Source organism: Colobus angolensis, unplaced genomic scaffold (genome assembly GCF_000951035.1).
Source record: "Colobus angolensis palliatus isolate OR3802 unplaced genomic scaffold, Cang.pa_1.0 Scaffold12, whole genome shotgun sequence".
In the NCBI taxonomy this organism is placed as follows: Eukaryota; Metazoa; Chordata; class Mammalia; order Primates; family Cercopithecidae; genus Colobus; species Colobus angolensis.
The window spans coordinates 4,688,820-4,701,547 of NW_012113141.1; the positions used below are offsets into that span (position 1 = coordinate 4,688,820).

A 12,728-nucleotide genomic window follows, 5' to 3' on the forward strand; every position below is an offset into this window, starting at 1 on the left:
TGCACTGAAGGGCGATGTGTGTGAGTCTGGCCCTGCACTACCAAGGTGGACAGTTCTGTAGGAGCTTAGGATTCCTGGTTGGTGAACGTGGTCCCCCTGGTGTCACTGCTGGGCTCTAGGGAGGCCTGCTCCTGAGCCGCTGGAGGACCAGGGCCCTGATGGAATGGGACCAGAGTGGGGGCTGCTGCCATGTGGGAGAGAGCTGTCTACCCTCCCAGCCACCCTTAGAAATGGGATCTGATCTTACAGAACCTCTGTCAGCTGAGCCCCAGATCTCACTAGAGCTTAGCTCTGAGCCCTTCAAAATTCAGCTTTAGCCTCCACAGACTTGCTGTGAGGTCCTGGGCAGGTCACCTCCCCTCTCTGTGCCTCTTTGGACACCATGGCCTGCTGCATCCCTTCATATACAAGGTTATAGGATAATATGGTGAATATAAAAAATGAAAAACAGGAAGAGCTATGCTCATTGGGCGCTGGTGGTGGGCTTGGGTTTGTTGGACTTGTTAAGCCTCCTGTTAGACCCTGTCTTCCCAGGCAGTGCCCATCTCCTCAATGCTGTCCCCAGGATAACCAGGCTCTGTCACTTTTGAGGGATGTCGTCCTGGAGGCTGAAGGCAGCAGCCCCTCCCTCCATCTACTGAGCCTAGAATATGTCACTCTTTGCCCAGAGTCCCCTTGCAGGACAGCCAGCCCCGACGAGGGCGAAGAGGACCCGATAGGCCCCAGCCCCAGTGTCTCACAGGCCACTGTGCTATACCCAGGATTGAACAATGTTAAAACCAAATGATACAGACCCTCTCTTTTTTCCCATGTGCTCCCAAACCCTCCATCTGACTTGATTCCTTCTCCTCCTTTCCAAGCCCCAGTTCTCTCTGGAGCTGCAGAGGTGGGAGGGGCTGAGGAGCAGACCCCCTGCTGCCCAGGAGGCTTCTCATCCTCTTCTCCTTCTTTGTGTCCCCAGGAGCCATGGGGTGCCATGTTGCCACCAGCTGCCACGTGGCCTGGCTTTTGGTGCTGATCTCTGGATGCTGGGGTAAGTCCAGTCCTCCCTGTGTCTACTCCACGGGCAGCCTCTGCACAGGAGGCCAGGCTGGAGGGTGTTGGGGCTGGTGGTTCAGCTTTGTGCTCTGGGACTCTGGAGACACTGCCTTACTGTGGGACTGGGGCACATACTTCTCTCTCTGGGCCTCAGTTGCCTTCTGCAGCTCTCACAGGGCTGAAAATACCAGCTGTCCCCAAAGCCTGGGACACAAGAGGGAATGGGAGGAGCCTTGAGAAATACTTGAGCTCTAAGGGAAGGAGGCACCTGTGATCGCAAACTGTCCTCCTGCTGGGGTGCGGGGACTGGCCACAGCTCTGTTCAGTTCCACGTCTGTGTTCTGAGCACCTACCATTTGCACTGTGTGTGAATTACTGCATCCAGCTCTAGGGGAATGGAGGAAATAACTTATTCTCGAAGTTTAGAGCCTGGCAGGGGAGAAAGACACACGCAGGATTTCCTATACTGCAGGGTGAATAGAGTGGTAATGAAGGATGGGCGCGGCTCCAGGTACGTCCATTGGAAGAAAAGATGAATTGGGCCTGAGGGGACAGCAGAAACCCAGCCAGAAGGGTCAGCATTTGATCTGGGCTGTGAAGACCAAGAAGTAGTTTTAAACTAGGTGAGCAGGAAGAAGGGCATCCTGCTGGAGGGCATAGTCTGAGCAAAGGAATTGCCGTCAGGAGGCTTCCCCTCTGCCCTCCTTTCCTGGCCTTGCAGCAGCCTGTTCTGAGTGCCAGCTCCAGAGCCCATGGAGGAGGCTAGGAGAGGCCTGGGCATTCGCTTCTCGCTTGGCCCCTGGACAGCAGGTGGTGGGGCGCAAAGCAGTCCTGGGCTGCACTGAAGGCAGGCCAGGAGAGCAGGCAGGCCAGGAGAGCAGGCACGCCTGACGTGGCATCCCCTGGGGCCATGGCATCTCCAGAGAAGAGCCGTGGGCACCGTGTACCTGGTGACACACGCACACACATTCCTATGGGGGACCAGCTCCTTCTCCCTCTGCAGGGAGCCAGGTGGAGTCTCTGGAGGCTGCTGCAGCCTCATGCTTGCTGGAGTGTTGCTAGTGTCCTGCAGCCTGAATATCCCTCGAGGATCCCCTCTCCTTGCCTCCATGTTTGGAGGGATCCCTACTGGAATTCCCCCTGTGGTGGGAGCTCACTCCCATCCAGGCAGCCCAGGAGCACAGCATAATCTCAAAGACTCTCAGAGTGCAAGACAGCCTCAGGTGCTTTCTTAATTCCCAGCACATTTTACAGAGGAGACACCAAACCCTGGAGAAGTACTGGCCCAAGGCTGTACAAAGCAGGGGTCTCTTATCCTCCATGCGGGCTTCTGTCAGGATATCACACACCCTCCCCACCCTGCTCCCCCCGCCCCATGTGGGAGGCTTTAATCAGGGGCGCCTGAGAGCAGCCCTGGCCTCCATGTTTGCTGGACAGTGGGAATCAGGACACTTTCTTCAGCCTCCCTGGGGACTCAGCCACCTGGGACCCACCCCCCTCCCCCATTCCGTTCCACTCACTTTCTTCATCTGTTAAAAAGAAATACATTTGGCCTGGCATGGTGGCTCTTGCCTGTAATCCCAGCACTTTGGGAGGCCGAGGCAGGAGGATCGCTTGAGGTCAGGAGTTCAAGACCAGCCTGGCCAACATGGCACAACCCCAACTCTAATAAAAATACAAAAATTAGCTGGGCATGGTGGTGGCACACACTTGTAGTCCTAGCTAGTTAGGAGGCTGAGGCACAAGGATTGCTGGAACCCAGGAAGCGGAGATTGTAGTGAGCTGAGATCGTGCCATTGCACTCCAGCCTGGGTGACCGAGCGAGACTCTGTCTCAAAAAATGAAAAAAGAAAAAAAAAAATACATCAGTAGAAATAAAGCAGGTGCTAAGCCCTCAGCTGCCTTCCCCTGTGAGACATGGCAGTCTCCCCTTGAGCTCTCCAGATGAAAGATGCTCCATGCATTCAGGGTGAGAACAAGAACAGAGTGTACAGTCAGAGCTGACCTCCTGTCTTCCAGTCCCACTTCAGCCAAGGGGTCCCTTGGGCGAGTGTCTTAACCTTGCTGCGCTTTAATTTCCTTGTCTGTAAAATGGGAACAATAATAGGACTTTCCTTCTCTGGTTGTCAAAATGATCAAATAGATCAATCTGTACATCAAGCACTTAGAATACTGACTGGCACAGAATAAGTGCTTATTAAGCGTTGGCTCCTTTATTATCAGAAGTAATCTTTCTCTAAGGGGAGCAAAATGGAGCACAGAGAAGCTAAGCAAGTTGCCCAAGGTCATCCAGCAATTCTATGCCAAAGCGTGTGTGGTCAGCCTGCATGTGGACTATGTGCTTGCCATACGCACAAGGGTCCCTCTCTCTCTCACTGCTTGGCATAGTCCCCTCTTCCTGGTACCTGTCTGAAGCAGCCAGTGCTATTCCTTTGGCCTGGTGGGGCAGTGGCTGGCTTTAGGGACTGGGGGAGGGTGGGTGACTGAATCACCTTCTCAGGCCACCCTCTAGACACCCGCCCCAACCTAGCCCTTCACTTGTGCCCCAGACCAGACCACACCACCCTCGCCACTTTGCTTCCACCTGACCCCGTCGCCCCAGCTGATCTCTCCTCCCCTCCCTGGTAGTCAGAGATGGGTAGGGCTCAGGGCTGTCAAAACCCCTTGCCAGCCTGCCTTCTCTCTTTGAAGCCTCCTGCTCTTCTTCCCTCTGGCCTCAATGTACTCTAGCAATTCTCCTTCATCCGTGGGCTGGTTGGGGAGGCAGGAAGTGAAGGCCTGGGCAGGCCTGCCCCACCCCATCCTAGACTGACCAACCAGCGAGGATCCTGCTGGGTCACTCCTTCGGTCCCCAGGCACTGGATGGGAGAGGCCCCTGACCATGGGGCCACCTGGCTTCCTCACCCGACAGCATGTCAGGCTCCTGTCCCGTGGGGCTCCTGTGGGCCACGCTGCAGCCACCCCAATAGTGACCGAGGTGCACAGGACACCTGTGGCCGGGAGGCAGGACTGGAGCACAGGACAAAGCTTTTTGTCCCCATCCTGAGGCTGGAAAATGGGGCGGAGGGCGAGGCAGAAGGAGAAGGATCTGCCTAAGCTCCCCAGCAGCAGTGGCAGAGCACGCAAAATCCCTGACTCCTTGAATTTATCCCTGCATTCCCTGTCTAGTGCGCCTTCCTCGTCAAGGAACGACTGGCAGGGGGACTCTGATGCTCTCTCCAGCCAGAATCTCAGCACAGCCACTGCACTTTCAGCCCCCACCACTGCCCCGAGGTCTGGGGAGGCAGCCGAGGCGTGGACTCAGGCTGGCCTGGCTGGAATCTGGACCCTCCACTTGACTGGGTTCTTCATGCCCTCAGAGGAACCCCCAACCCACAATTCAGAGAGAAGTTCATGCTTCCTGGCTTGGGCTGCCTTGATCCGGTGGGGACCTTCCCCATACAAGCACACCGACGTCCCTTCAGTCCCAGCTCAGGTCCCCTGGATGGCACCTCCATGCCGCCACCCAGCCTCTGTTTACCCCTGTGTGTGGGAAATTCTTGTCATTCAGCAGGCAGCTGGAACACTGTGCCCTCTCTGCGCCCTTCTCTCCCCTCTCCCCTCAGGCCCCTTAGGGTGCTGGAACTAAGTAAAGCAGGCACATGCCTGCCTGGTCTACCTTTGCAGGCTCTGGTTGGGGAATGGCAGTGAGGGTGGTAGGGAGGGTGGGAGAGGGTGGGAGAGGGCTCAGGGCAGTGCTCACAAGCCACCGACCCACAATGGGGTGGGCCATGTGGGGCCTGAGACAGAGCGAGGGGTCCTGCACTTGGGAAGCTGGGATTCTCCTTCCCCCGAAGAAATCACCCCCACCCCTCCCCTTCCACATCCACTTACATTCCCACTTCGCTGGAGGCCCCAAAGCTCCTGAGCACACAGCTACTGCACTTTAACAGCGGCTTTGAGAATAAGTCACCTGTCTGCCCCGCCTGTGGTGGGCCTGCTCTGGGAACACGGGAACTGCTTGGTATGTGGCAGGAGACCCATGTCCCCGAGTCTGCCTATCTGCCCGTGCAGAGCTCCCAGCCACTGATTATCAGCAGGCCCTGTAAAGTAAAATTTAAAAACAAACGATGCCCCTGCAGGTGATTTTATTTTTCCTCACTGGTTTCCTAGCCTCACCAGCCCAAACCAGCTATTGAGTTCTCTGGGCACTCATCTACCTCGGCTGGGCTGCGTCCCGCTCTCCTGTATCCTGAGCCCAAGGCCCCCAGCAGGGATCAAAAACCTTCCAGTCGGCTGCAAAGGCGGCATCTTTATTAATACCAATGTTAATACTGGCAACCATTTATGGAGTGCTTGCTGTGTGCCAGCGGCACAGCGCTAAACACTTTATGTATGTCATCTCATTTAATCCTCAGGTTAGCCATGATGTCCTATTATTGTGGCTATTTTACACATGGGTAAACTGAGACATGGGATAGTCATATGGCTAGAAAGAGGCACAGGGGGGTTTCAAAAAAGGTGAGGCCCTTGACCACTGCCTCTATCTGAGGCTGTTGTGCTCCTGACATGAGAGTGGGGAGGTGTGTTCATGGGTGCATGTGAGTATTTGGGGTGGTCGTGGAGGGCTTCCTGGAAGAAGGGCCAATGGAAATGAGATTTGAAGAGTGAATAGGAATTTGGCAAATGAAGGCAGAAGTGCCGTCGGTCCTGGCCAGGAAGTGAGAGAGGGCAGAATGAGGGACTAGAAATGGCATCAGCTTGTCTGCCTGAGCACATCGAGGTGGGGAGGAGGAAAAGAGGCCAGAGTCTCCCAGCTCTGCCTGGTCCCAACTAGGAGGCATCTTGGGCTGGAGGAGGAAGTGCCATACCCAGATGCCAGCCTTCTCACCCTCTGGGAGCCTGGCACTGTTCTGAGGGAGCCCAGGTCAACAGAAAGGGAGGGAGAGAGAGCTGCCCCATATGCCCAATCTCAGGGCCCTGGAGGGCCGAGCCGGTGCCCCCGATGGCAGGTGCTGCACAATGACAATCCCATTTCCAGCTAAACCAGCTGCCTCCTGGTTGGGAGGGACCGAGGGGACCACCCCAAATACTCACATGCACCCATGAACACACCTCCCCACTCTCATGTCAGGAGCACAACAGCCTCAGATAGAGGCAGTGGTCAAGGGCCTCACCTTTTTTGAAACCCCCCTGTGCCTCTTTCTAGCCCTCACTTGCCAACTGAAGGCCCCTAGGAGAAGCCTGGGGGACAGGTGGAGTCAGCCTCAGGGAAGCTTTGAGTGGGGCCTCCTCATAGGTGCTAAGCTCCCCAGCCCATGTGGGTATCACCTTGACTGCCTCCAGCCCCAGCCCCCTCTGAAGCCATCACAGAGCAGCACATAGTTAACAGCACAAGCTTTGGGGTCTGGCTTCCTGGATGGCCACTGCCACTTGCCGGCTGTGTAAGCAAGGCATGTTACTTATCCCCTGGAGTTCTCATTTTCCCCAGTAAAATGGGGATGTGATAGCACCTGCCTTGCCATCAGGATTGAGTGAGGTGGTTTAAATAGCCGGTACAGAGAAGGGGTTCCTGAGATGGCAGCTGTTATCATCATTGTTATTCTTCTGTAGGATCAGCTGGCTGTTCCTGCACACAGCAGATCATCCTGTGGGCCATCCAAGTGTCAGGCCCGGTACTGGGCACCGGGGTTCCAGCTGTCAACCAAGCCCTGTCCTTGCAGAGCTCATATTCTGCTAGAGCCACGCTGCCCAATAGAAAGACAATGCAAGCCACATGTGATTTTAAATGTTTTAGGAGCCACAGTAGAACAGTAAAAAGAGACCAGGTGCGGTGGCTCACGCCTGTAATCTCAGCACTTTAGGAGGACGAGGCAGGAGGACTGCTTGAGCCCAGGAATTGGAGACCAGCCGGGGCAACATAGTAAGACCCTCCCCAACACATCTATACAATGAAATAAGATAAAATGAAATAGCCTGGCCTGGGGCATGCCTCTGGTCCCAGCTAACTGGGAGGCCGCGGTGGGAAAATTGCTTTAGTCTGGGTGGTCAGGCCTGCAGTGAGCCGTGATCACACTGCTGCTCTTCAGCTTGGGTGACAGAGTGAGACTCTGTCTTAAACAAAATAATAATCAGAAAAGTAAAAAGAAACAGGTGAAATTCATTTTAATCATATATTTCACTTGATCTAATATATCCAAAATATAATCATTTTAATATAAAATCAATGTAAAAGGTCAATGAGCTACTTTACACTAATTTTTTTCATACAGAGGCTTCTAAATCCTGTCTTTTGCCTGGGGAGCACCTCTCATGTGCTTGCTCCATGTGGGCCATGCTCAGCAGGCACGTGTGGCAGGCGGCCTCACTCGCCACACACCTGACAGGTGCCTGCCGACCTGCTGGCATTGTCCCTCACTTGCCTTGAGGCAGGATAGTGACTTCCCAGGGTCCTGGGAAGTTGACCATGGCCATGGACACAGGATCAGTGCCCACTGCAGCCCTCACCCTGTGTCACCTTATAGAGTGTGTAAAGCTGATGGGGGGTACTTGGCTGATGCTCTTGTCCTCTGACTTCCAGGCCAGGTGAACCGGCTGCCGTTCTTCACCAACCACTTCTTTGATACATACCTGCTGATCAGCGAGGACACGCCTGTGGGTGAGTGGGGACACGGGCTCGTGGGCGTGCAGCTGGCCTGGGGTGCAATCCCTCCCCACAAATGAAGGGTTGAGGTCATCTTCCACCTGATTTTGGAATATTTTCCATGGTATTCAGAGACGCCCCCACTAGGATGCCTCCAGGAACGGGGTACTCAGTCCCACAGAGGGGAGCTCTGAGCGTCAAAGGGTTTATCACATTGAGCCTCAGATGCTCCACTCCCGCACTAGTTGGGATTCCTCTTGCACTTGAAGGCCTGGTGAATATTTGAAGATGGCAGCTGTTGTGGACTGTGTTTTGTGGCCTTTTGCACTTTTCTGTGATTACTAAGTTTTCTGCATTGAGTTTGCCTGGTTTTGGCATTAGAAAAAACATGAACTAGGGGGTGATTATAAACATCTTGGTGCTCAGCCCGTTGCCCCATCGCTCAGGTCTGTCCCAGTGTCTGGCCACCTACTGAGGGCCTGCCTCCTAGATCTGTGGCCCCATGGTCCTAGCTCAGTTCTTAGGACCCAGAAGCTTCTCAAGAAACTGAGGCTGAATTGCAGAAGCTGTCTTATAGCTGTGCTGATGGGAAGGCACCTGTGCCTGTGTGCAGGCAGCCAAACAGCAGCGCCTGAAAAGGGCCTCTCCACCTCCACCGACAGTCCTCCTCTGTCATGTCATTCTCGCTGGTGTCACTTTAGGGAAAGTGCCTATCATCCGGGGCTTCTTACTTTCAGGTCTGCCTGCCCTACGTGTGCAAAGGCATGGCTGTGTGCTGGAGGCCGAGTGCATCAGGGGTCAGGATGGTGCATCTTTAGGGAGCATCACTTGAACTTGAAAATGAGGCATGATGGTTCAGAGTGAGGCGGGATATTGAGATGCTCACCTGATAGGTCATGTACACACTCTTCCATATAAAACCCAGTGTAGGTGTTTGGTAGAGTGGATGCATAATTTGTCAACGATCTCTGCTGAAGTGGGGTGCCTTACGCGGGCCCAGACTCTCCCCTGCTGTCAGTGGGGGCCTGTGAGCAGTGCCTCTCACTCTTCCTGCTGGAGGCTTTTTTTTCAGGGGGTGCTGGGCACAGCAGGTGTGTGTCTGGCTGTTTACTGTGGGGATTGTCCCCATGGCCCAGTAGCGCTTTGTTCATGGGGGCTGTGGGGGCCCCTCTGTGGAAACTGGCTACTACTTTGGTGACAGATCAGTGTTGTAAGGGCTACATTTGGGGTTAAGGTTTGGGGATCTGGGTGTTTGAGGGCTCCCCAGGAAGAAGGTTCCTGCCTTTTTGGAATGCCCTCTCATAGGCAGAGATCCTTTCTGGGGGTAGCGAGTGTACCCACATCCCTTGGGGACCCTGCCGAGCTGTTTGCTCCCTCTGGATTGGGTTGGGGGGTATCTGTGGGCGACTGGACTTGTCACACACCTGTGTTCTTTGGGTGGAATTCACCTGTGACTCCTCTCTCCACCCAGACCTGGGCTGGGGCCGGCATGGAGCCGACAGAGCAGCACACAGTGCATGTGTCTAGGCAGATGATTGTGCTGTTAGCAGCGTTTATCATCATTCGTGTCCATTGAAATCTCAACCTCTGGGAGATCCCTTTGTGGTGGAGGGATATATTTGGGGCAGGTGGGCCACTGAGGCAGAGGTGTGGCCAGCCACTAACTGACCCTGCTGCCGGCTGGGGGAAGTCAAGGCCCCTCTCAAGTGAGCTGTGCCCACTCTGCCCCCACATCTGTGACTTGCATGCCAGGTTCCGAGCATGGGGTCCTCAGAGGCCTATGTGTTGGGATGGGTTGTGGAGGTGTGGGCATTGCGTGGCCTGCGCTGACGGTGATAAGCCCTGGCTGGACGCCCATGCGGCCAGCCCTCCAGCGGGCCGTTCTCCTGCTGCCTTCAGCTCTGACTCCTGATTGTCTTTTGCAAACTCAAGCATTGATCGGCCTCCGGGAGCAGCTTCCAGGCCTCAAGCCCTGTTAAGGCTGCACTTGGCAGTCACAGCAGGATGGCTGTCTAGTACCATGGGGATTGATCCCTGACTCCAGGGTGCCATAGGATTGAGAGGGGGCTCAGTGAGCTGGAAGATAGCTGTGCTCATCTCTCTAGGCAGGGGGTGGGTGCGGAGCTGGCTCAGCGCCCTCCCAGCCTCTTCCCTTCCTTTTGCATCAGTATGGGAGCAGCACAGCTTTCACCTGAAAGTTGGGAGCCCAACATCTGTTTCTTGCTGTGTGACCTTGGGCACAGCACTGCACCTCTCTGGGCCTCTGTCTCCTCATTTCAACAATGAGTGGGCATTGGAAAGATAAACCCAGTGGACTTTGGCTGGGGCAGCCTGGCTGGCCCCAGTTGTGTCCAGGTCCTCAGAGGAGACCATCCTGGAGCCGTCTGCTGGGTGTTGGCACCCACTTGGCCCTGGCCCAAGCAGATGGTGGGTATGGACTCACATGGACGTGGTGGGCTCCATGGGTGCAGGCCTCCCACCAGCAGGCTAGGGAGAGGGGGAGGTTGAAACAGCTTGTCCAGGGGACTGGCCTTTTGCCTGCCATGGGGAGTGGGGTGATCTAGAGACTTAACTTTAAGACTTGGCTCTCACGAACCATTCACTCTTTGACTCAGAGTTCCAGCCTCCAAAATGGGGATGGGATAGTCCCCTCACTGGATTGTTGGGAAGTTTACATATAATACCACCGCCTCCAAAGCTTCCAACCTGGGAATGTTTTGTTGTTACTAAAGGAAGGCCCGTGTGTGGCCCAGGGATGGCAGGTTGGGCTGTCCTACCAGCCATGGGCTTTCAGGGCGGACAAACACACAGATAAGCTGGATCCAGGGTGGTGCTCAGTGCCAGGGCAAGAGGCAGAGCCCAACCCAGGCTGAACGTGTCAGCTCACTAGAGGTCAGAGTTGTAGGCAGATCGAACTTCCAGCTTGAGGCCTCATTTCCTGGTTTTTCTTTAGACACCCAGTGATGGTCAGTTCATGGGCCTACAAGGCAGCTCACTCTGTGCTGTGGGACGGTTCCAGGAAGAAAAAATTCTTCCTAAGATTAACAGGAAACCTGCCTCCCTGGAACTACCCATTGAGTCTAATTCTGATTGCTGGAGCCTCATAGATTAAAAATGATAATATAACATATATGACATACTATATATATATATAACATAAATTATTATAAAAACAGCATTTATTGACTGTTCCAGGCAGTATCCTAAGTGTTTTTATGCATTAATTCATTAAAAAAATTCCTTTTAAGAATCAGAGGTAGAGTTGGTCTATCTGTATGTAGCTTCTGTGAATGTGTTCTCCTGGGTTAGAGACTGATACTTTTATCCACCCCCAACCTTCTGAGCCTTGTCATTTTATATGCTCCTGCCTGTGTTCCATCAGGGGGCCAGTGGCCTGGGAGCAGAATGGGAGGGCACAGCATGGCCATCTGAAATCCCTCACAGAGACTGCGTGTTCACTGCTATCTCCTCACCTATCTCAGGCTCCAGTTCCCTCTGTGTAATGTTCTTTTTGAAGACCGTCTACCAGTCGGAGAAGACAGAAGCCAAATGAAGTCATTAACTAGTGCTGCCTTCTCCTGGTCTGTTCACATCGCCCTGCTTCCCCAGACAGGGCCCCGCGTCCCTGCATGTCTTGCTCCAGATGTGAACATCAGTTGTTGGCAGCAGAGCCTGGAATGGGTGGAGTGGCGCGAAGGCAGATCAGTAGCTCAGTCCCTGGTCAGGCTGGTTGGCCTCACCCACACCTTGGCCCTGGTTATCAGCCCTGAATGGTCACATGACGCCTTTAGCATGAAGGACAGGTGCTGCAGGGGTGTCGTCTCCCACTTACCACCTGAATCTTTTTTTTTTTGAGATGGAGTCTCACTCTGTCACCCAGGCTGGAGTGCAGTGGCGCAATCTTGGCTCACTGCAGCCTCCAGAGTTCCAGTGATTCTCCTGGCTCAGCCTCCCAAAGTGCTAGGATTACAGGCGTGAGCCACCGTGCCTGGCCCTGAATCTACTTGAAATGCCTCAGCAGCCTTGCTGATGTCAAGATCACCAACGACCTCTGTGTTGCTAAATCCCATCGTTTCTTCCCAGACCTTGTGGCCTTCAATTGGTTGATCTTTTTCTCCTCCAGGACACCGCCCTCCCCTTCCCAGCCTCTCTGTTGGTTCCTCCTGCACCTCTTAGCATTGGAGGGCCCCAGGGCTCAGCTCTTGTCTCTGCTCTCCTCATTTTCATTCCCATGGTGGTCCCATCTAGCCTCCTGGTTTGGACACTACCTATATGCTGACAACTCCTAGCTTTACGTTTTCTGCCTGGGCCACTCCTCAGGGAAGACTCTAGACTCCTGTAGCCACCTCTCTACTCAGCATTTCTGCCTGGTGTCTAAAGGGACATCTTCATCCTCAGCTTGTCCAAAGCTGGACTCCTGACCTCCCCCAAACTCCTGCCTCACCAGCAGCCTTCCCCATCTCAGCTGCCGCTCCATCCTGCCAGTTGCCCAGGCCAAAAGCTGGAACTCATTCCTGTGCCTCTCTTTCTCCCTCCCTTCCCCTCCCCTCACATCCCTCAGGGCATCCTGTTGGCTCAGTCTCCAAGATCATCCCAGAATCTTCTCACCTCTCGGCCCTCCCACTCCCATCACCAAGGTCCAAGCCCAGTTACCCCAGCAGCTTCTTCAGGTCTCAGTGTTCTCCCTGACTCCCTTCACCTGTGCTGTGGCCTTTTTTATCCCAGCTGTGGATGGCCCTGCCCAGCCTGAGGCAGTCTGCTCTAAGGCCTGCTCAAGTCCCTCCCTCCCACATGGAGTAAAAGCCCATGTTCTTCAATGGCATCCAGGCTGTTTGCAGCCCAGCACCTGCCACCTGTCAGACCTCACCCCCACCCCGCTATCCCCCTCGCCAGCTCTACTTCATCTGTGCTGGTCTCCCTCTATTCCCTAAGTGTGAAAGGCAAGTTCCCACTTCACGGCCTTTGTAGCTGTTGTTCCTGCTGCCTGGAACATTATGAGCCTGCGCTTACCAGGTTCTTTCAGATGCCACTGCCTCTGGATGGCCTTCCTGGGTCTCCCCATTGGGGG

The 12,728-nt window shown here is 54.5% G+C and overlaps 1 protein-coding gene across 1 annotated transcript in view; it reads left to right on the forward strand.

The window, feature by feature from the left end:
• Nucleotides 1-966: 966 nt before the first annotated feature.
• CDH23 (cadherin-related 23) overlaps nucleotides 967-12,728 on the forward strand; it is a 296,198-nt gene continuing 284,436 nt past the window's right edge. The window contains 2 exon segments of the mRNA XM_011927642.1: nucleotides 967-1,033; nucleotides 7,598-7,675. Coding sequence (XP_011783032.1) covers nucleotides 967-1,033; nucleotides 7,598-7,675 — 145 coding nt within the window.